The sequence below is a fragment of the Trachemys scripta genome, chromosome 2, assembly GCF_013100865.1.
Source record: "Trachemys scripta elegans isolate TJP31775 chromosome 2, CAS_Tse_1.0, whole genome shotgun sequence".
Taxonomy (NCBI): Eukaryota; Metazoa; Chordata; order Testudines; family Emydidae; genus Trachemys; species Trachemys scripta.
In genome coordinates, this window is record NC_048299.1 from 122,094,398 (window position 1) to 122,109,819 (window position 15,422).

The following is a 15,422-nucleotide window of genomic DNA, read 5'->3' on the forward strand; positions in this document are numbered from 1 at the left end:
TTATGTTTCCCTGAAAACCTCATGCATTTTGCATGAAAGCCTATTGATCTTCTTTCAAAAATGATCCTATCAAGACAAACTCAGACAGGATTTACAGATTAAATAAAAAATTCATATTTGAAAAATCACTCTCTACATACTGGTGCATAGTCCATCGCTGGCAACAGACATACCACATTACCAATGCTATGGAGTTAAATGGGAAGAACAAGAAAGACTCTTAGGGGAAGATTTTTTTTTTTATTTAAAAAATAAAACAGGAAGGAACTTCTGTAAAAAGAACGCCTCATGCCACATTTCAACCTCCCCCAAGAAACAAACAGTTTTAAAAGTGTATTTACATACTGAAGACAAAAGTCTAGATTACATCTCATAAAAGTAACACCAAAATGACAGACAGTGAAAACTCAAGCTTTCACACTACTAAGGTCAGCAATGTCTCTATTTTCAGCATTTTCACTGGAAGGCTGGACATTTCCCATTTTATTCTCTGGTTCTATAACACTGCTTTCCATAAGCTCGTGAATAGGTTCTTCATCCACTTCTGCCTCCATTTTTGTGGCTAATTCATTGTGTTCCATATCCATCTCTTCCTCCATGTGCTTTGTGCTGTCCTGATCTCCTTCCTCTGTTTTACTTTCAAAATTCTCCTCTCTTCTCTTTGCTTTAAACACTTCAACTCCCATCATCCTCAGGTAATGAAGTCTCTCATTCTTGGGCACAAAGGCACGAAGTGAGGTCTTTCCATGCCAGCCACACAGAACAATAGGGCACTGAAGGGTATCAGGTTTGCTATTAAAAAATTAGGTGTTTGGTAAAGATTGAGTAAATTAATATTTAAAATATTTCTGTAGAAATTAATTCTCATTTAATAGCTATACACATGATTTCAATACAGCAAGTCAACAGTATTATGTATCTCTAACAGCAATTTTACTTTTAATGCAATATCTAATCCAGCACTGGTTAAACACTGATAAGGAAGTCAATATTACAGATTGTGAGAGGAACATACAGGCAGGCAGAGCAATAGCTATATAAATTAATATTTCATAGATTCATGGAGTTTGATCAAATAGGAGAACAGACTAAGGCCAAAAGGCACTATTTGTCACAGGCCATTACATTTCACCTAATTACCCTGTACTGAGCCTAAAGCATGCCTTCCAGAAAGGCATCCACTTTTGATCCGAAAACATGGAGTTGGAGAATCTTTTACTAGCCACTGGAACAAACTGCCAAGGAAAAAAACTGTTTTGTGTGTGTGTTTTTTTTTTTGTTTTTTTTTTTAAGAAAAAGGGGTGTGTGTGCTTTTTTTCATTTGTCTGGCTTGAGCTTCCAAAAACTGGTTCTTGTTACATCTTTCTCCCCTAGATTTAAAAGCCCTGAGTACCCAGTATTCTCTCCCCACGAAGGCACCTATGCACTGCGGTCAAGTGACCTCTTAATCTTCTTTTTGATAACCTAAACAGATTGAACTCCATAAAGCATTTTCTTCGGCACTTGAATAATTTTTGTGGCTATTTTCTGCACCCTTTCCAATTTTTCAACATACTTTTCCGTTTCCTCACACAGTAGCGAGGAAGGGAAGAATTTTTAAATCCCAGGATTCTTTTCATATATGGAAGAGACAGAGAATCCATTGATCAAAATTAAACCAGATGTATAGAAGTTTGAAAAAAAATATACGCATCCAACTTGCCATTGGCAAATAGAAAGTTTTCCTACTAAGCCATCCATTTCTGCATCATTTAAGCTTTCCTTTAAAATAAAACTGTCTGGTCCTTACAATTTCAAAGGTAATTTTCTCCATGTGAGCTGTTACCTTCGTGAGTTGACTGACAACTCCAATGCCTCTGCTACTGCTCTGCGTTTTACAAAGTAAAAGACAGACAAGACAAGAGTCATTTTCACTTTTTCTATTCCAACCCCTGCAGGCAGCAGGGAAACTGATAAAGAACTATGTTAATTTCACTGTAGAACTGTGCTCCGCAAAGCTATTAGCAGCAACAGAGGTAAGCACTGGAGTTGTTAATGAGGAAGGAGGAGCCAAAAAAAAAAATCCAAGACCATAAGGAGGAATAGAGAGTATATGTTGGATATGTCTCCCCTGCCTGGTATTGCTCTTGACCTTACTGGTGGGCTTCCATTCACATTTTTCTTTACTTATTTGAGGCTAGTTGGCTTAGTCTTTGAGTTAATAAATATTTCAAGCCTTGTATTTACATTCAGAGCTCGGACAATAGCGAAGGTGAAGTGCAAAGTCTGCTTAACCTCTAAGGGCTTGGCTATACTTGCAGTTGTAGAGAGCTTTGGGTTAAACCAGCCTTCGGAGAGCACACTACGGAAAGCGCTCCAGTCTGTCCACACTGACAGCTGCAAGCGCACTGGCGTGGCCACATTTGCAGCATTGGAAGCGGTGCATTATGGGCAGCTATCCCAGCGTTCAAGTGGTTGCAACGTGCTTTTCAAATGAGAGGGGTGGGGTGGAGTTTGTTGTTTGTATGTGGGAGGTGAGAGAGAGTGGGTTTTTGGAGTGTTGACAGCATGTCAGCAAGCTATCTTGTAAGTTCAGATTCCCTGATCCCCCCCGCCTCTCACTCACTTAGTGAACGTTTGCTTTGCCCCATTGCAGATAAGCAGACGCTGTCTGAAACAGAGCTCTGAAAAGACACTTCTGCATTCCTCAGCCAATTTCACAACAAAGAGAAGAGAGGCCCCTTGATTTAATGGGATTATGGGATGTTTCCAGAGGTCAATCAGAGCGCTGTAACTTAACCTCCCGTTTACACTGGCCCTGGGGCGTCTCAGCCAATACGCAACAGCCGTTATCCCTCTTGTGGAGGTGGAGTACCAGGAGCGCTCTAGCCAGGGACTCAGAGCACTCTACGTGCCTTGCCAGTTTGGACCGGGAGTAAGGTAGAGCACTCTAGGAGGCTTTATTGCGGTATAAAGTGTAGCCAAGCCCTAATCTGCCATGACTTTTTAGAAATGTGAGTTTACAAAAATGGCCTCCACAACTGCACCCATTTAGAATTCTAACTGCCTAAATATTTTGGCCTCCACTTTGGCATGTAAATTAGAAGCACCAAGCTGCAACTGCAATGCTGAAGGACAAGTTCAGGACCAAACAAAAATAGGGGCCCTAACATCCATGGCTGAAAGAAGATTTAAAAAACACTGTTTATTGACCAAATTTAAGGAGAATCAACATTAGTTTTTTTTTTTTTAAACGTATGAAGTGCTAATGCCACATTTATGAATAATTTTCATGCTCCAATACTGCCTATGATGGAGTGAAGTACCACTTGGCTGTTGCTAGGCATAACCACTAAACCAATGGAAGCCTATTTTTCTAATCAGCAAATACAGTGAAAATTAATTCACAGCAAATATTTTCATTTCAAAAGATGCTCAAATGCTTTAAACTGACACTGAAATTCAAGATAAAGACCCATTGTAATGAGTTACGTGCTTTTGTTTCTATATTCACATGTATTTCTCTTACACATTTTCTGAGTGGGGATAAGTGAAAAAAAAATATATTAGTAAAGTATCTACTTACCTGGGATCTGGTTCATACTTCAGGACAATGCTCCCCATTGCTAGCAAAGAAAGATTAGGTAAATTTACTTGGAAACATATTAAAAATACTTGTGATTCCAAAATGTTCTAACAGCAAAATGTGTATTGTTGTACAGCAAACAGAACAGCCTTATCGCAAAAAAAACATCCTCATAGAAACCAATATATGCCTGAATTCTAGAACAATAAAAATTTCTCTCTACAAATCTGGTTACGGGTTCCATATGAAGTATTCAAAAATAAATCAGAAGTCACAGAATGTTGGCCAAAAGACTAGATTAGAGTTTTGGAAGAATATTTTTGTCTCTACATTTTATCTTAAAGGGACAGCATCAGGCATGCAGATACCAGTATGATGAGTATGGATGCAATATTATATAGAACCCTAGCATGAAAGAACTAAAATCAAACTTCTGTCTGAATTTTTACAAGTAATACTTGAGACTACTATAGCTGAAAGAGTTTAACAAATTATTTTGCTTTGCTGTGTACATTTGACAGAACTACGCTTAGAGGCATTTTTTACTGTTTCTCCTGTATAGTCAGTGCCCTGTTTGTAAAAGGGTTTTTCACATAACGGGGAGAGAAAAAAAAAGTTCAGAGTGAGCATCTTTTCCTACTTGTTTAGATAAAATATTAGTATATTTAGTCTAGAGATGGCCAATGCCACCCTTAAAACATACAATGAATAAAGACATCTGCGGGGGTAGGAACAGCTTCAACTAAAGTATATGCAGGAACAAAAATAGGCAGAGTTAAGAAATGTGGCTAGTCAGAAGTTCTTGCTGAATTTATGCTTTGTGAGAATCCCAGACCCGTGACTTTTCTGGTTCCATGAAGGTCACGTTCTATGCAAGAGTCCAGGCTCTCTGGGTCCTGCAGGGTTTACAAACCTTAGTCTAGTAAGCTTCCAGGGTTGGGGCCAGTGGCGTAGCCAGGTTTTAAAATCAAGGGGAGTGAACACACCAAAAAAAAGACGCCACCTGACATATCAAATTACTAATTACATACTTTTAAATTCGTTATACATATTTATTTCGTACTTAAAATAAAAACATAAGAATGATATTGTTTTACAAGTACGTTAGTCCACTTGACAAGTTTTATTGTCCTTGGGTCTGGCTTCCATCCCCTCTACAACTATTGCAGCTGTCTGGAGGTGCCTGCCTTCCACACCTTCCTCATTCACACCTCATTCATTGAATAGGTCAACTGATTAAGGGGTGAGGGGAAATCTTAGTCTATTCTTAGCAAAGAGACGTTTTTCTTCTATCTTATTCTATTCTTAGGGGTTATAACATTATACCAAGGGCAATGCAAAGTTTCTATATGAGGCTTTGATACAAAGGTTTCATGAAAACAGAGGTCACACATGGGTAGACCCACTACAAGGTTATATGAAGAGGCACAATGTAAAGTCATATGAAAATTATCAGAGATTTATCTACAGAAGCCCATCATTTGGGAATCATGGGGGGGGGCTGGCTGGCTCACCCTGCTGCTCTCCTGTTCTACAGGAACAGAGGTGACTAGGTACCAGAACTATCAATCCATCACCTCTCTCCAGTGCGCCATTCAGTCCAAATAAATAAATAGTTAAAAAAAAACAAAAAAACAAAAAAACAACACTTTAAAAAAAAAAACCTCCCAAGTTCCATTTATTGCAGCAAAATGTCTTCAAAGGATCAGACCAAAGTATTACCAGTGACATGCGCAGAATATCAACTACAAACCCATTCGGGAAGGCAGTGAGCAATTCCAAGTGGCTGAAGGCTTAGTGCAGAAAGGCAAGAGAGATGCCTGAGAGCTCCGATTAGGTGTCTGGGTTTTATCGATGGAGCCTACATAAAAGACCCTGTGGCGAGGGGTGCTGGGGAGCACCCCACCAACCCAGATATGCAGGGGGACTGCATGATATGTGAGAGGGATTCAGTGGGGACCAGGCCATCTTCTGTGCCGGCATGGGGGAGGAGGCTGATCCTGGATGTATTTTTAGAAAAGGGGTGTGGGGGGGGAAATCAGATTCACTCATCTATGGGTGTAACCATTGGGTAGACTGTGAGAGTGCGGTGCCCCCTAGTGGCTGGTTCCACTTGCTCACAGCCAATGGGGTAGTTCCCTTGGCTCAAGGGGGTTGGTACTTGTGGGCTACAGGTCCAGGGTACAATCTCTGGGGCAGCGGGCATTGTAAATATATTATATAAAGCAGCCAATCCTGCTACTGCTAGAGAAAACTCAGCTGCCATCTTGGAAAGCGTGGGGTGCAGACATGAGCTCTGGAGCATTTCCCATTCTTTAGGGGTATCTGCAGCTTAGGGGATGGGCTTCTAGATAAGGCAACAGACTGGGTCTTGGGAGATGTAGGTTCAGTTCCTGCCTCTGCCACAGACTCCCTGGGGGGACCTTGGATGAGTCACTTAATCTCCCTGGGCCTCAGTTCCCTGTCTGTAAAATGGGGATAATACTCCATCCTCTGTCTGTTTGGAGTGAGGGTACTGTCTCTTACTAGCACAATGGGCCCTCATCTAGCTGGAGCCTCCAGGAGCTACCTTCCTAATACCAGGTTTTTTTCAGACCGTATAGGCCCCTTTCCATAAAGGTGACCTGACTGAGTGGAACAAGAAAGGATCAAACCCAATACATATGTGGGAGGTGGCATGGGTCTAGTAGACAGGACACTGGACTGGGAATCAGGAGAGCTGGGCCTGATCTGAGCTCTGCCACTGACCCATTAAGTGGCCATGGGCAAGTCACTTCCCCTCTCTGTGCCTGTTTCCCCTTCCAACCTGGGCCTGTCTTGCCCACATAGATTGCAGGCTCAGTCTCTTTCCACGTGACTATCCTGGGAGTCCCAATCTTTGTTACGGTCTCTGACTGCTCCTATAATACACATCCTGAAATGGCAGAACGCTCCTGAACTGTTCTAGTCCAGACCCAAGACAGCAGCATCTCCCCTGACCTGGGCCAAAGAGGGCCATGTTTCCGAAGGACCTAGTTTGCTGTGTTACCAGGGGCTCAGGGACGCAAGTGGGGGCCAGGCACCTCCCACAAACTCTGCAGCCTCAGCGTGCCCAATAAAGATCTCTCCCCTACAACTCTGCCTGCCCCCCCCCCCCCCACCCCATTAGTGTTGCTGAAACAAACCCGAGGGGTCATTGTTCCCCATCCTTCAGCCCCCACTCCAAATACCAAGGAAAACTTGACACTCAAGTGCATGGAAGGGGTGTTAGAAGCTTGTCCAGAAGAAAATGACACCGCTCAAAAATTATTTGGAGGCACCTGTATCCAGTGATGAGCTGGAGCCCGTTTGCGTGAACTGGTTATTAAATTTAGAAGCTAGTTTAGAACTGGTTGTTAAAGGGGTGGGCAATTGGGAGAAGGAGGTTTTTCTGTCGTTACACCGGCCCACAGGCCACATCTGGCCCGCCTGAGCTCCTGGCTGGGGAGGCTCCCCCACCTCCCCCATCTTGCAGAGCCTCAGCGTGCCCTGCCGCCAGCGCTCTGGACCGCTCTGCAGCTCCTATCGCTTTGAGCGGCATGGTAAGGGGGTGGGGCTGAGAGCTCCAGTGGGCCGTGCAGTATCCATACACACTGCCCTGAGCAACATGGTAAGGGGGCTGGGAGGAAGGGTTGGGTAGAGGGTGCGGTCCTGGGGGAGGGTGGGGGTCTCAGGAGTGGGTGGTTAGGGGACAAAGAGCAGGGTTGCTGGGTTGCAGATTCTGAGGGGGGACAAGGGATTGGATGCAGGGGGAGAAGGGACTTGTACTCACCGGGTGGTTCCCTACCAGGTCTTTGGCAGTGGGCCCTTCACTCACTCCGGGTCTTTGGCAGCTCTGCAGGGCCTGCCACCGACGTGCCCCTGAAGACCCGGAGCGAGTCAAGGACCTGCCGCTGAAGAACAACCCTGCCCTGCCTTGACTCCGCCCCCTCCCTGCCCCATTGGACCCCTTCCCTGCCCCTATTGGACCCCTTCCCAAATCCCTGCCCCGCCCCCGACTCTGCGCCCTCCATATCCCTATTGGACCCCTCCCCAAATTCCCACCCTGGCCCCACCTCTTCCCCAGTGTGCCGTATTCCCCCTTCTCCCCTCCCAGGCTTGCCGCGAATCAGTTTCGCAGGGCAAGCACAGGGAGCCAGGGCAGGGGAGGAGGCGACAGACTGGAGGTGCGCTGGATGGGTGCTCAAGGCCGGGACCAGGGAGCTGGGCTGGGCTTTTTTCCCCATGGGTGCTCCCTCCAGCCCCGGAGCACCCAGAGTCGGTGACAGCAAGGCACCACCTTTGGTGAATATACTCAGTGGGGGGAGTGGCTATTCCCCCTGCTCCCCCCCTAGCTACGCTCCTAGTTGGGGCCAGATGGAGCCACTGCCTCTGGAAAGGCTCTTGTCTCAAGCATATTAGAATGTCTATATTAACTATTGCACTATAGATGGCTAGAAGTCATGGCTAAAACTAATATATTAAAGTAGTTGGATTTTCCATTAATTTGAATGGATAACTCATTGCAAGGAGTTTGCAAGTTTTACAGATGCACTATTTTGCCATAATAAAAACAGAAAGCTTACCCAAGTCTTTGACCCGTTTGTGTGTTTCACTGCTAAATTTGCTTAAGAATGGATTCTCTTGAGTTAACAGCACTTTAACATCTTCTATGCACACATTTATAATCCTTGCATTAATGAATGGGTACAGTGTATATATTCCCTGGTGGTAAAAAATACAATTAGTTTCAAAATGCAATCTCTGCTTGTGATGCTATATAAAAGATGGGTAGCTATTTATCATATTTAATTATACAACTGCAATAAATCTTATATAAGTCATCTAAAGTATCTTTAGAAAAGTTATGATTTGCTAAATTGATAATCCTGTTTATTTGCATGCATCATCTTTGTATCTGAAGTTATGAATATCTGCTATATATTTGTATCTCAAACTTGTGCTTTTGTGTTCCTAGGTGGCACCCCCAGACAAATTTGCATCAGCATTGGCTATCTCTGCGCTGATGGCCCATCCATGAGTTAATAGGCCATTGAAGGGACTCAACTCGCCCTGCTGTTCTTCTTGAGGATGCCTCAGATAGCCTGGAGCCACTGATGCTCTATGATTCAGCAGAGCATGTAAGGAGATGTGGTAATGGCATGTGACCCTGGACTCCATTTCTGCTAGTAAATTTCCATGTACCTGTGCTGTGAACTATAAATTGCAATGATGTAATAGCTGCATCATCTTCATTCCTGTGGCATTCCTCTGAACTGTAACTTTCTATGGAAGCTTTGAACAGAGGACTGAATGACCCTGAAGCTTTCGGGCGTGATCCAGAAAGCAACTTTTGCAAGCCAGCAGAATTATCATCTCTGCTATGAACCTGATCCACAACTCTATAATCACTTGTAATGTATATGATTCCTTTGACTATTTAACAACTCTCTCTCTTTTTTGTTAAAATAATAAAACCTTTAGACTAAAGGAATTGGCTTCAGTATAATATCTGGGTAAAGTCTAAGTCTATATAATGACCTGGGGAAGTGACCAATCCTTTGGGATAGGAAGAACTTCATATGTGATGAATCAGGTTTTCAGTAACCTCTCATCATAAAGCCCAGATGTCTGGGTAGTGATATGGGGACTGTGTTGTTAGCTTCTTTTTAACCAGTGTAGTGCTACAGAAGCTCATTCTGTTACTGGTTTGGTAAAACTAATGTTAGAATAAACCACCAGTTTTGGGTGTGTCTGTCCTATTTTTATCAGTCTGTCCTGAGTTTGGCATTCTCAGCTGTATCCCACACCAGCCATCACCACACTGCTTTCTGACAAAAGACCAAATTAAAGAAAAGCTCTGAATGAACAGTAACATCAGAACGCAATCCATTTGTTTAATGCAGTTTAAAACGCTAAGTTTGGAGGCTGCATTTCATAATATGCAACATTCATATTGAGGATACAGCAGGCACTATGGGAAATATGAATAGAGATCCCATGATATGAAAGCATAGTGCTTTGCAATTACCTCTTGTGCTAGTCTGAAGGCACAGCCGAACTGTTCACCATCACTGTTGCGAGACCAGACTTTTATTCCAGTGTTAATAACCTGTCAATCAAAGTAAAAAAGTACCAGTCAAGTTTAAGGAAAACCAAGTTTAAGAGTTATGTAGCTCATCTTGAAACTGCTTAACTAGCAATCACAGGGAAGAGTAACTCTGCCATACAGAGGTCTTCATTTCTGTTGGAGATTGAATTAAACTCAAAAGTCAGAATCAAAATTTAGACCAGCTTATATGATTAGTGCTGTTCAAGTTATAGTGCTTTGGGAGAAAAGGAGGTACAGTTATACATCTTGGGACATCCTCTTGTTAACCACTTCCTTGTTGAAAACTGATCACTTATCCCTATGGGGAGAAGAGGTGGTCTTGCTATTAAGGCACTAAAATGCTTCTAAGAAATAGGTTCAGTTTCCAGCTCTGTTTAGGACTTCCTGTGTGACCTTGGAAAAGTCACTTAAGGCCAAGATTAAAAACATATATACTGTGGCAAGGCACCTCCTTCGTTTCGCCAGACTTAGCACTTCCCTCTCTGGCGATGGTGGGTCTGGGGTAAATCAGTCCCACTCTGGACAGTGTTTGCCTCCCCCCCGTGCTCCTTTGGCAGTGTTTCCAGGGTAGGCCCCACGGTTGACCTAATGGGTGATCCTTCATCAAAGAAAAAGGAAACAGTCTCTTAAACCCCAAAGCAAAAGGGAATACCTTTCCTTGCCTCCTCACTGGGGCACGGTGTCATCCTGTTGCTTGTCCTGAGCTGTCAGTCCTTCCCCTAGCAGCAGGGGCGGCTCCAGGCACTAGTGCGCAGCAAGTGCGTGCCTGGGGCGGCAAGCCGTGGGGGGCGGCACGCCTGCCGGAGGTCCGCCGGTCCCGCAGGAATTCGGTGGCGGGTACACTGAAGGCGCAGGACTGGCAGATCACCCACAGAAATGCCGCCGAACCCAGGTGACCAGTGGACCGCCCGCAGGCGTGCCACAGAAGGCTGCCTGACTGCCATGCTTGGGGCGGCAAAATACAGAGCCGCCCCTGCCTAGCAGGCACTCAGGTTTGGCTGTTCCCCTATAGGAAGGAGCACAGCCTCTCAACCCGGAAAAGCCGTAGCTTGTCTCTCTCCCGCACTCTTTCTGCCTAGAGGAGAGTTTTGTAAAGGCCTCAGGCAGCCCTTAACTGGATTCCCTAATTGACCTGAGGTACCCCCTCTCAGCTTGTAGGAAAAAACATTCTAGGGCTAACATATCGGCCTTCCAAGACCCTTTTGCAACCGTCCGGCCTGACTTTGACACACACTCACAGTTTTTAATCTTGGCCTTAAGTGACTTTTCCATATATGTATGTGTGTGTGCGTGTATTTTTATTTTATTGATATATATTAGATATAATAAAAAATGTACACACACACGTACACATTTAATGTTAAGATCCTAAATCCATTTTAAGCACCCATGCTTAGCAGCGTAACCCCCCCCCCCCCCCCCCCCCCCGGCCAAAAAAACCAACAAAACAAACAAAAAACCCTTGCCATTAATCTTTTGGTTCCCATCTGTACAATGAGAATATTTCCCTATCTCACAAGTGTGTTCCAAGGATAAGCCATTAATGTTTGTGAAATGCCCAGATATTTCTCTGATGAAGGCCATAATTTGGCCTTTATTTCGGAGGCTATGAAATCTCTGAACACTTTCACACATGATCCAGAGGGCTGTAATATATCTCTTTCCACTATAGGTCCGTCCGGAAAACAAGAATTCCACTTCACAAAAAAATTTGAGGTTTTAACATATCTGCTCTGATGTGAACAAAACTTTTAATGAAAAAACCCACACCCCAGAATAGCCAAAAGGCAATGGCACTCGCTTGGGATGTGGAAGACTGATTCAAGTCCCTGATGTGAATCAGACCTTAATGACTATTCTGAGAGTAGCCACTACATTTCCACAAAAAAGGGAAGTTATTTACTGGTTCAGTAAAGAACGGTTACTTACCTTCTGTAACTGTTGTTCTTCGAGATGTGTTGTTCACGTCCATTACACATTAGGTGTGCGCGCGCCGCGTGCACGGACGTCGGAAACTTTTTCCCTTAGCGGCTCCCGTCGGGCCGGCGGGGCCCCCACCTTCCCGCCAGAGCGGCGCCCCGCTCCAGGGTATATATATCCCTGCCGACCCGACCCCTCCGGTTCCTTCTTGCCGGAGACTCCGACAGAGGGGAAGGAGGGTGGGAAGTGTAATGGACGTGAACAACACATCTCGAAGAACAACAGTTACAGAAGGTAAGTAACCGTTCTTTCTTCTTCGAGTGATTGTTCACGTCCATTACACATTAGGTGATTCCCAAGCTTACCATTGGAGGTGGGTAGGAGTCAAGGTACAACTGACTGTAACACAGCCCGGCCGACCATCGCGTCCTCTCTGGTCTGATGATGGATCGCGTAATGGGCTGTGAACGTGTGTATGGACGACCAGGTGGCTGCCTTACAGATCTCCTGGATCGGGACCTGCGCCAAGTAGGCCATTGAGGACGCTTGGGCTCTAGTCGAATGGGCCCGGATAACCGGGGCCGGAACATTGGCGAGCTCATAACAAGTGCGTATGCAATGCACAATCCATGCCGACAAGCGCTGTGTCGAGATAGGCAAGCCTTTCATACGTTCCGCAATCGCAATGAACAGCTGGGGTGTTCTGCGGAACGACCTGGTCCGCTCCAGGTAAAATGCCAACGCCCTTCGGACATCCAGGGTATGTAGGCTGCGGTGGTGAGGATCCGTATGGGGTTTTGGGAAAAACACCGGGAGGCAAATGTCTTGCCCCATGTGAAACTGTGACACCACCTTTGGGAGGAATTTGGGGTGCGGCCTAAGTTGCACCTTATCTTTATGGAACACCGTATAGGGTGGTTCCGACGAGAGGGCCCTCAATTCTGATACCCTTCTGGCCGACGTGATGGCCACGAGAAACGCCACCTTCCACGAGAGGTGCGTGAGGGAGCAAGTGGCCAGGGGCTCAAAGGGAGGACTCATGAGTCTATTTAGGACTAGGTTCAGAGACCACGTCGGAACCGGCGGGCGTGAGTAGGGAAACACCCTTTCCAGCCCCTTGAGGAATCGGGCCACTGTGGGGTTGGAGAATACTGACACTCCCAACTCTCCCGGATGGAAAGCCGAAATAGCGGCTAAGTGAACTCTAATAGAGGCGGGCGCAAGCCCTTGATTCTTGAGGTGCAGTAAATAGTCCAAGATGGACGGAACCGAGGCCTGTAAAGGCTGTATGCGTTGAGGCTCACACCAGTGGGAGAACCTTTTCCACTTCGCCAGGTATGTTGCCCTTGTAGAGGGCTTCCTACTATTAAGGAGGATTTGCTGAACCTGGTGAGAGCACCTGTGTTCTGCATCGTTCAGCCAGAGAGATACCATGCCGTGAGATGAAGCGAAGACAGGTTCGGGTGGAGTAGGCGACCTTTGTCTTGCGTGACTAGGTCGCGATGGAGGGGAAGGGTGATTGGATCGGCTACGGACAGTTCCAGCAGGGACGTGAACCAATGCTGGCGAGGCCAGGCTGGGGCAATAAGTATGATCGTTGCCCTGTCCCTGCGGGTCTTGAGAAGAACCTTGTGTATAAGTGGAAATGGAGGGAAGGCATATTTTAGGCTCCCTCCCCATGGGATCATGAAAGCATCCGCTAATGATCCCGGGCTGAGGTTCTGGAACGAGCAGAACTGAGGGCATTGGCTGTTGTCCCTGGTGGCGAATAGATCCACCCGGGGAAACCCCCACTTCCGGAAGATCGAATGCAGGACGTCTCCTCTCAGTGTCCATTCGTGCATTCGATAGGATCGGCTGAGGCGGTCTGCTAAGCCGTTCTGAATTCCCGGAAGATACGTCGCGATGAGGTGTATCGCATGGGCTATACAGAAGTTCCATAATTGGAGTGCCTCGCGACAGAGGGGAGAAGACCGGGACCCGCCCTGCTTGTTTATATAGAACATGGCGGTAGTGTTGTCCGTCAGGACTGCCACGCTGTGACCTTTTAGGAAGGCGTGGAAGGTCTGGCAGGCGAGGCGAACCGCTCTTAGCTCCTTCAGATTGATGTGAAGCAGCTTGTCCTTTCCGGACCACAGCCCTTGGGTCTGCAGTTCCCCCAGGTGCGCCCCCCAGCCCATGTCTGATGCGTCTGTCACTAACGTCAGAGTGGGTTGTGGGGCAGCAAAGGGAATCCCTTCGCATACCTGCTGGCGATCGAGCCACCAGCGTAGTGAGCTGAGCACCTGGTTCGGGATCGTGACTACTTGATCCAATGGGTCTCTGTTGGGGCGATGCGTGTGGGCGAACCACAACTGTAAAGGCCGGAGTCTCAGCCGGGCATGTCTGACCACGTGCGTGCAGGCTGCCATATGCCCCAGAAGCTGCATGCAACACCTTGCCGTTGTCGTGGGAAATTTTTGGACCGAGCTTACGGCCCCGTGAATTGACATGAACCGTGCCTCTGGTAAACTCGCTCGCGCGGTTACCGAGTCCAGGGTAGCACCTATGAAGTCCAGCCTTTGTGTGGGGACTAACGTGGATTTCGGCACGTTGACCCGGAGGCCGAGCTTGTCGAACGTCTGCAAGGCCAGCGTCACGTGAGATCGGACCTCGGCCTCCGACCTGCCCGCGAGTAGCCAATCGTCCAGGTACGGGAACACACGCATCCTTCTTTTTCGAAGGAAGGCTGCTACCACGGACATGCACTTTGTAAACACCCGTGGAGCTGACGCCAGGCCGAAGGGCAGGACAGTAAATTGGAAATGGCGCTGTCCGACGACGAAGCGCAGAAAACGCCTGTGGGCCGGATTGATTGCGATGTGAAAATAGGCATCTTTCATATCGAGGGCAGCATACCAATCCCCCGGATCCAGGGATGGGATAATAGTTCCAAGGGAGACCATACGGAAGCGCGCTTTGATCAGAAACCTGTTTAGATCGCGCAGGTCCAAGATAGGACGGAGGCCCCCTTTCGCCTTGGGGATCAGGAAGTATCTGGAATAGAATCCTTTTCCCCTTAGGTCCAGAGGGACCTCTTCTACTGCTCCTGCAGCGAGAAGGGTCTGTACCTCCTGTATGAGGAGTTGCTCGTGAGAAGGGTCCCTGAAGAGGGACGGGGAAGGGGGATGGTAGGGAGGGGGCGAGGAAAACTGGAGGGTATAGCCCGCCTTCACTGTGCGCAGGACCCAGCGGTCCGATGTTATGCGCGACCAGGCCCGGTAGAAATGGGACAGACGGTCCTTGAAACCCAAAGGAGGATCCGGTATATGAAGTGGTACGCTGTCCTCGGGCGTAGCTTCAAAAGCCTGGTTTATTTCCCGGCTGTGGCTTGCCCTGGCCGTGACTCTGGCCCTGGTTAGGCGTATTGTTACGTCTCCGCCTGTTATCCCTGCCTCGACGGCGGTACGGCTCGTGTCGGGGGCGAGGGTGGTATTGCCTTTGCGGCGGCTGGGGTTTAAAGGGCTTACGCTGCGTTACCGGCGTGTGCATACCCAACGACTTAAGGGTCGCTCGTGAGTCCTTAAGGCTATGTAGCCTGGCGTCCGTCTGGTCGGAAAACAAGCCCGAACCTTCAAACGGGAGGTCCTGCAGCGTGGTCTGCACCTCCGGCGGGAGACCTGAAGCCTGCAACCACGCCGAACGCCTCATCACGACTCCCGACGCAATTGTTCTAGCCGCAGCGTCGGCTGAGTCTAGGGCGGCCTGCAATGAGGTCTTGGCCACTGCCATTCCCTCATCCACCAGGGCCGTGAACTCCTGATGCGCGTCAGGTGGGAGGGAGTCCTT

At 47.1% G+C, this 15,422-nt stretch overlaps 1 protein-coding gene across 2 annotated transcripts in view; it reads right to left on the reverse strand.

Annotated features, from left to right (window-relative positions):
• Nucleotides 1-220: 220 nt before the first annotated feature.
• The window catches only part of NSUN2 (NOP2/Sun RNA methyltransferase 2), a 61,427-nt gene continuing 46,225 nt past the window's right edge, over nt 221-15,422 (reverse strand). For both annotated transcript variants that reach the window (XM_034761505.1, XM_034761504.1), the window contains exons 16-19: nt 9,594-9,674; nt 8,149-8,287; nt 3,566-3,605; nt 221-792 (exon numbers count right to left, since the gene is read on the reverse strand). In XM_034761505.1, coding sequence (XP_034617396.1) covers nt 408-792; nt 3,566-3,605; nt 8,149-8,287; nt 9,594-9,674 — 645 coding nt within the window. In that variant the 3' untranslated portion in view covers nt 221-407. The remainder of the gene's footprint in view (nt 793-3,565; nt 3,606-8,148; nt 8,288-9,593; nt 9,675-15,422) is intronic.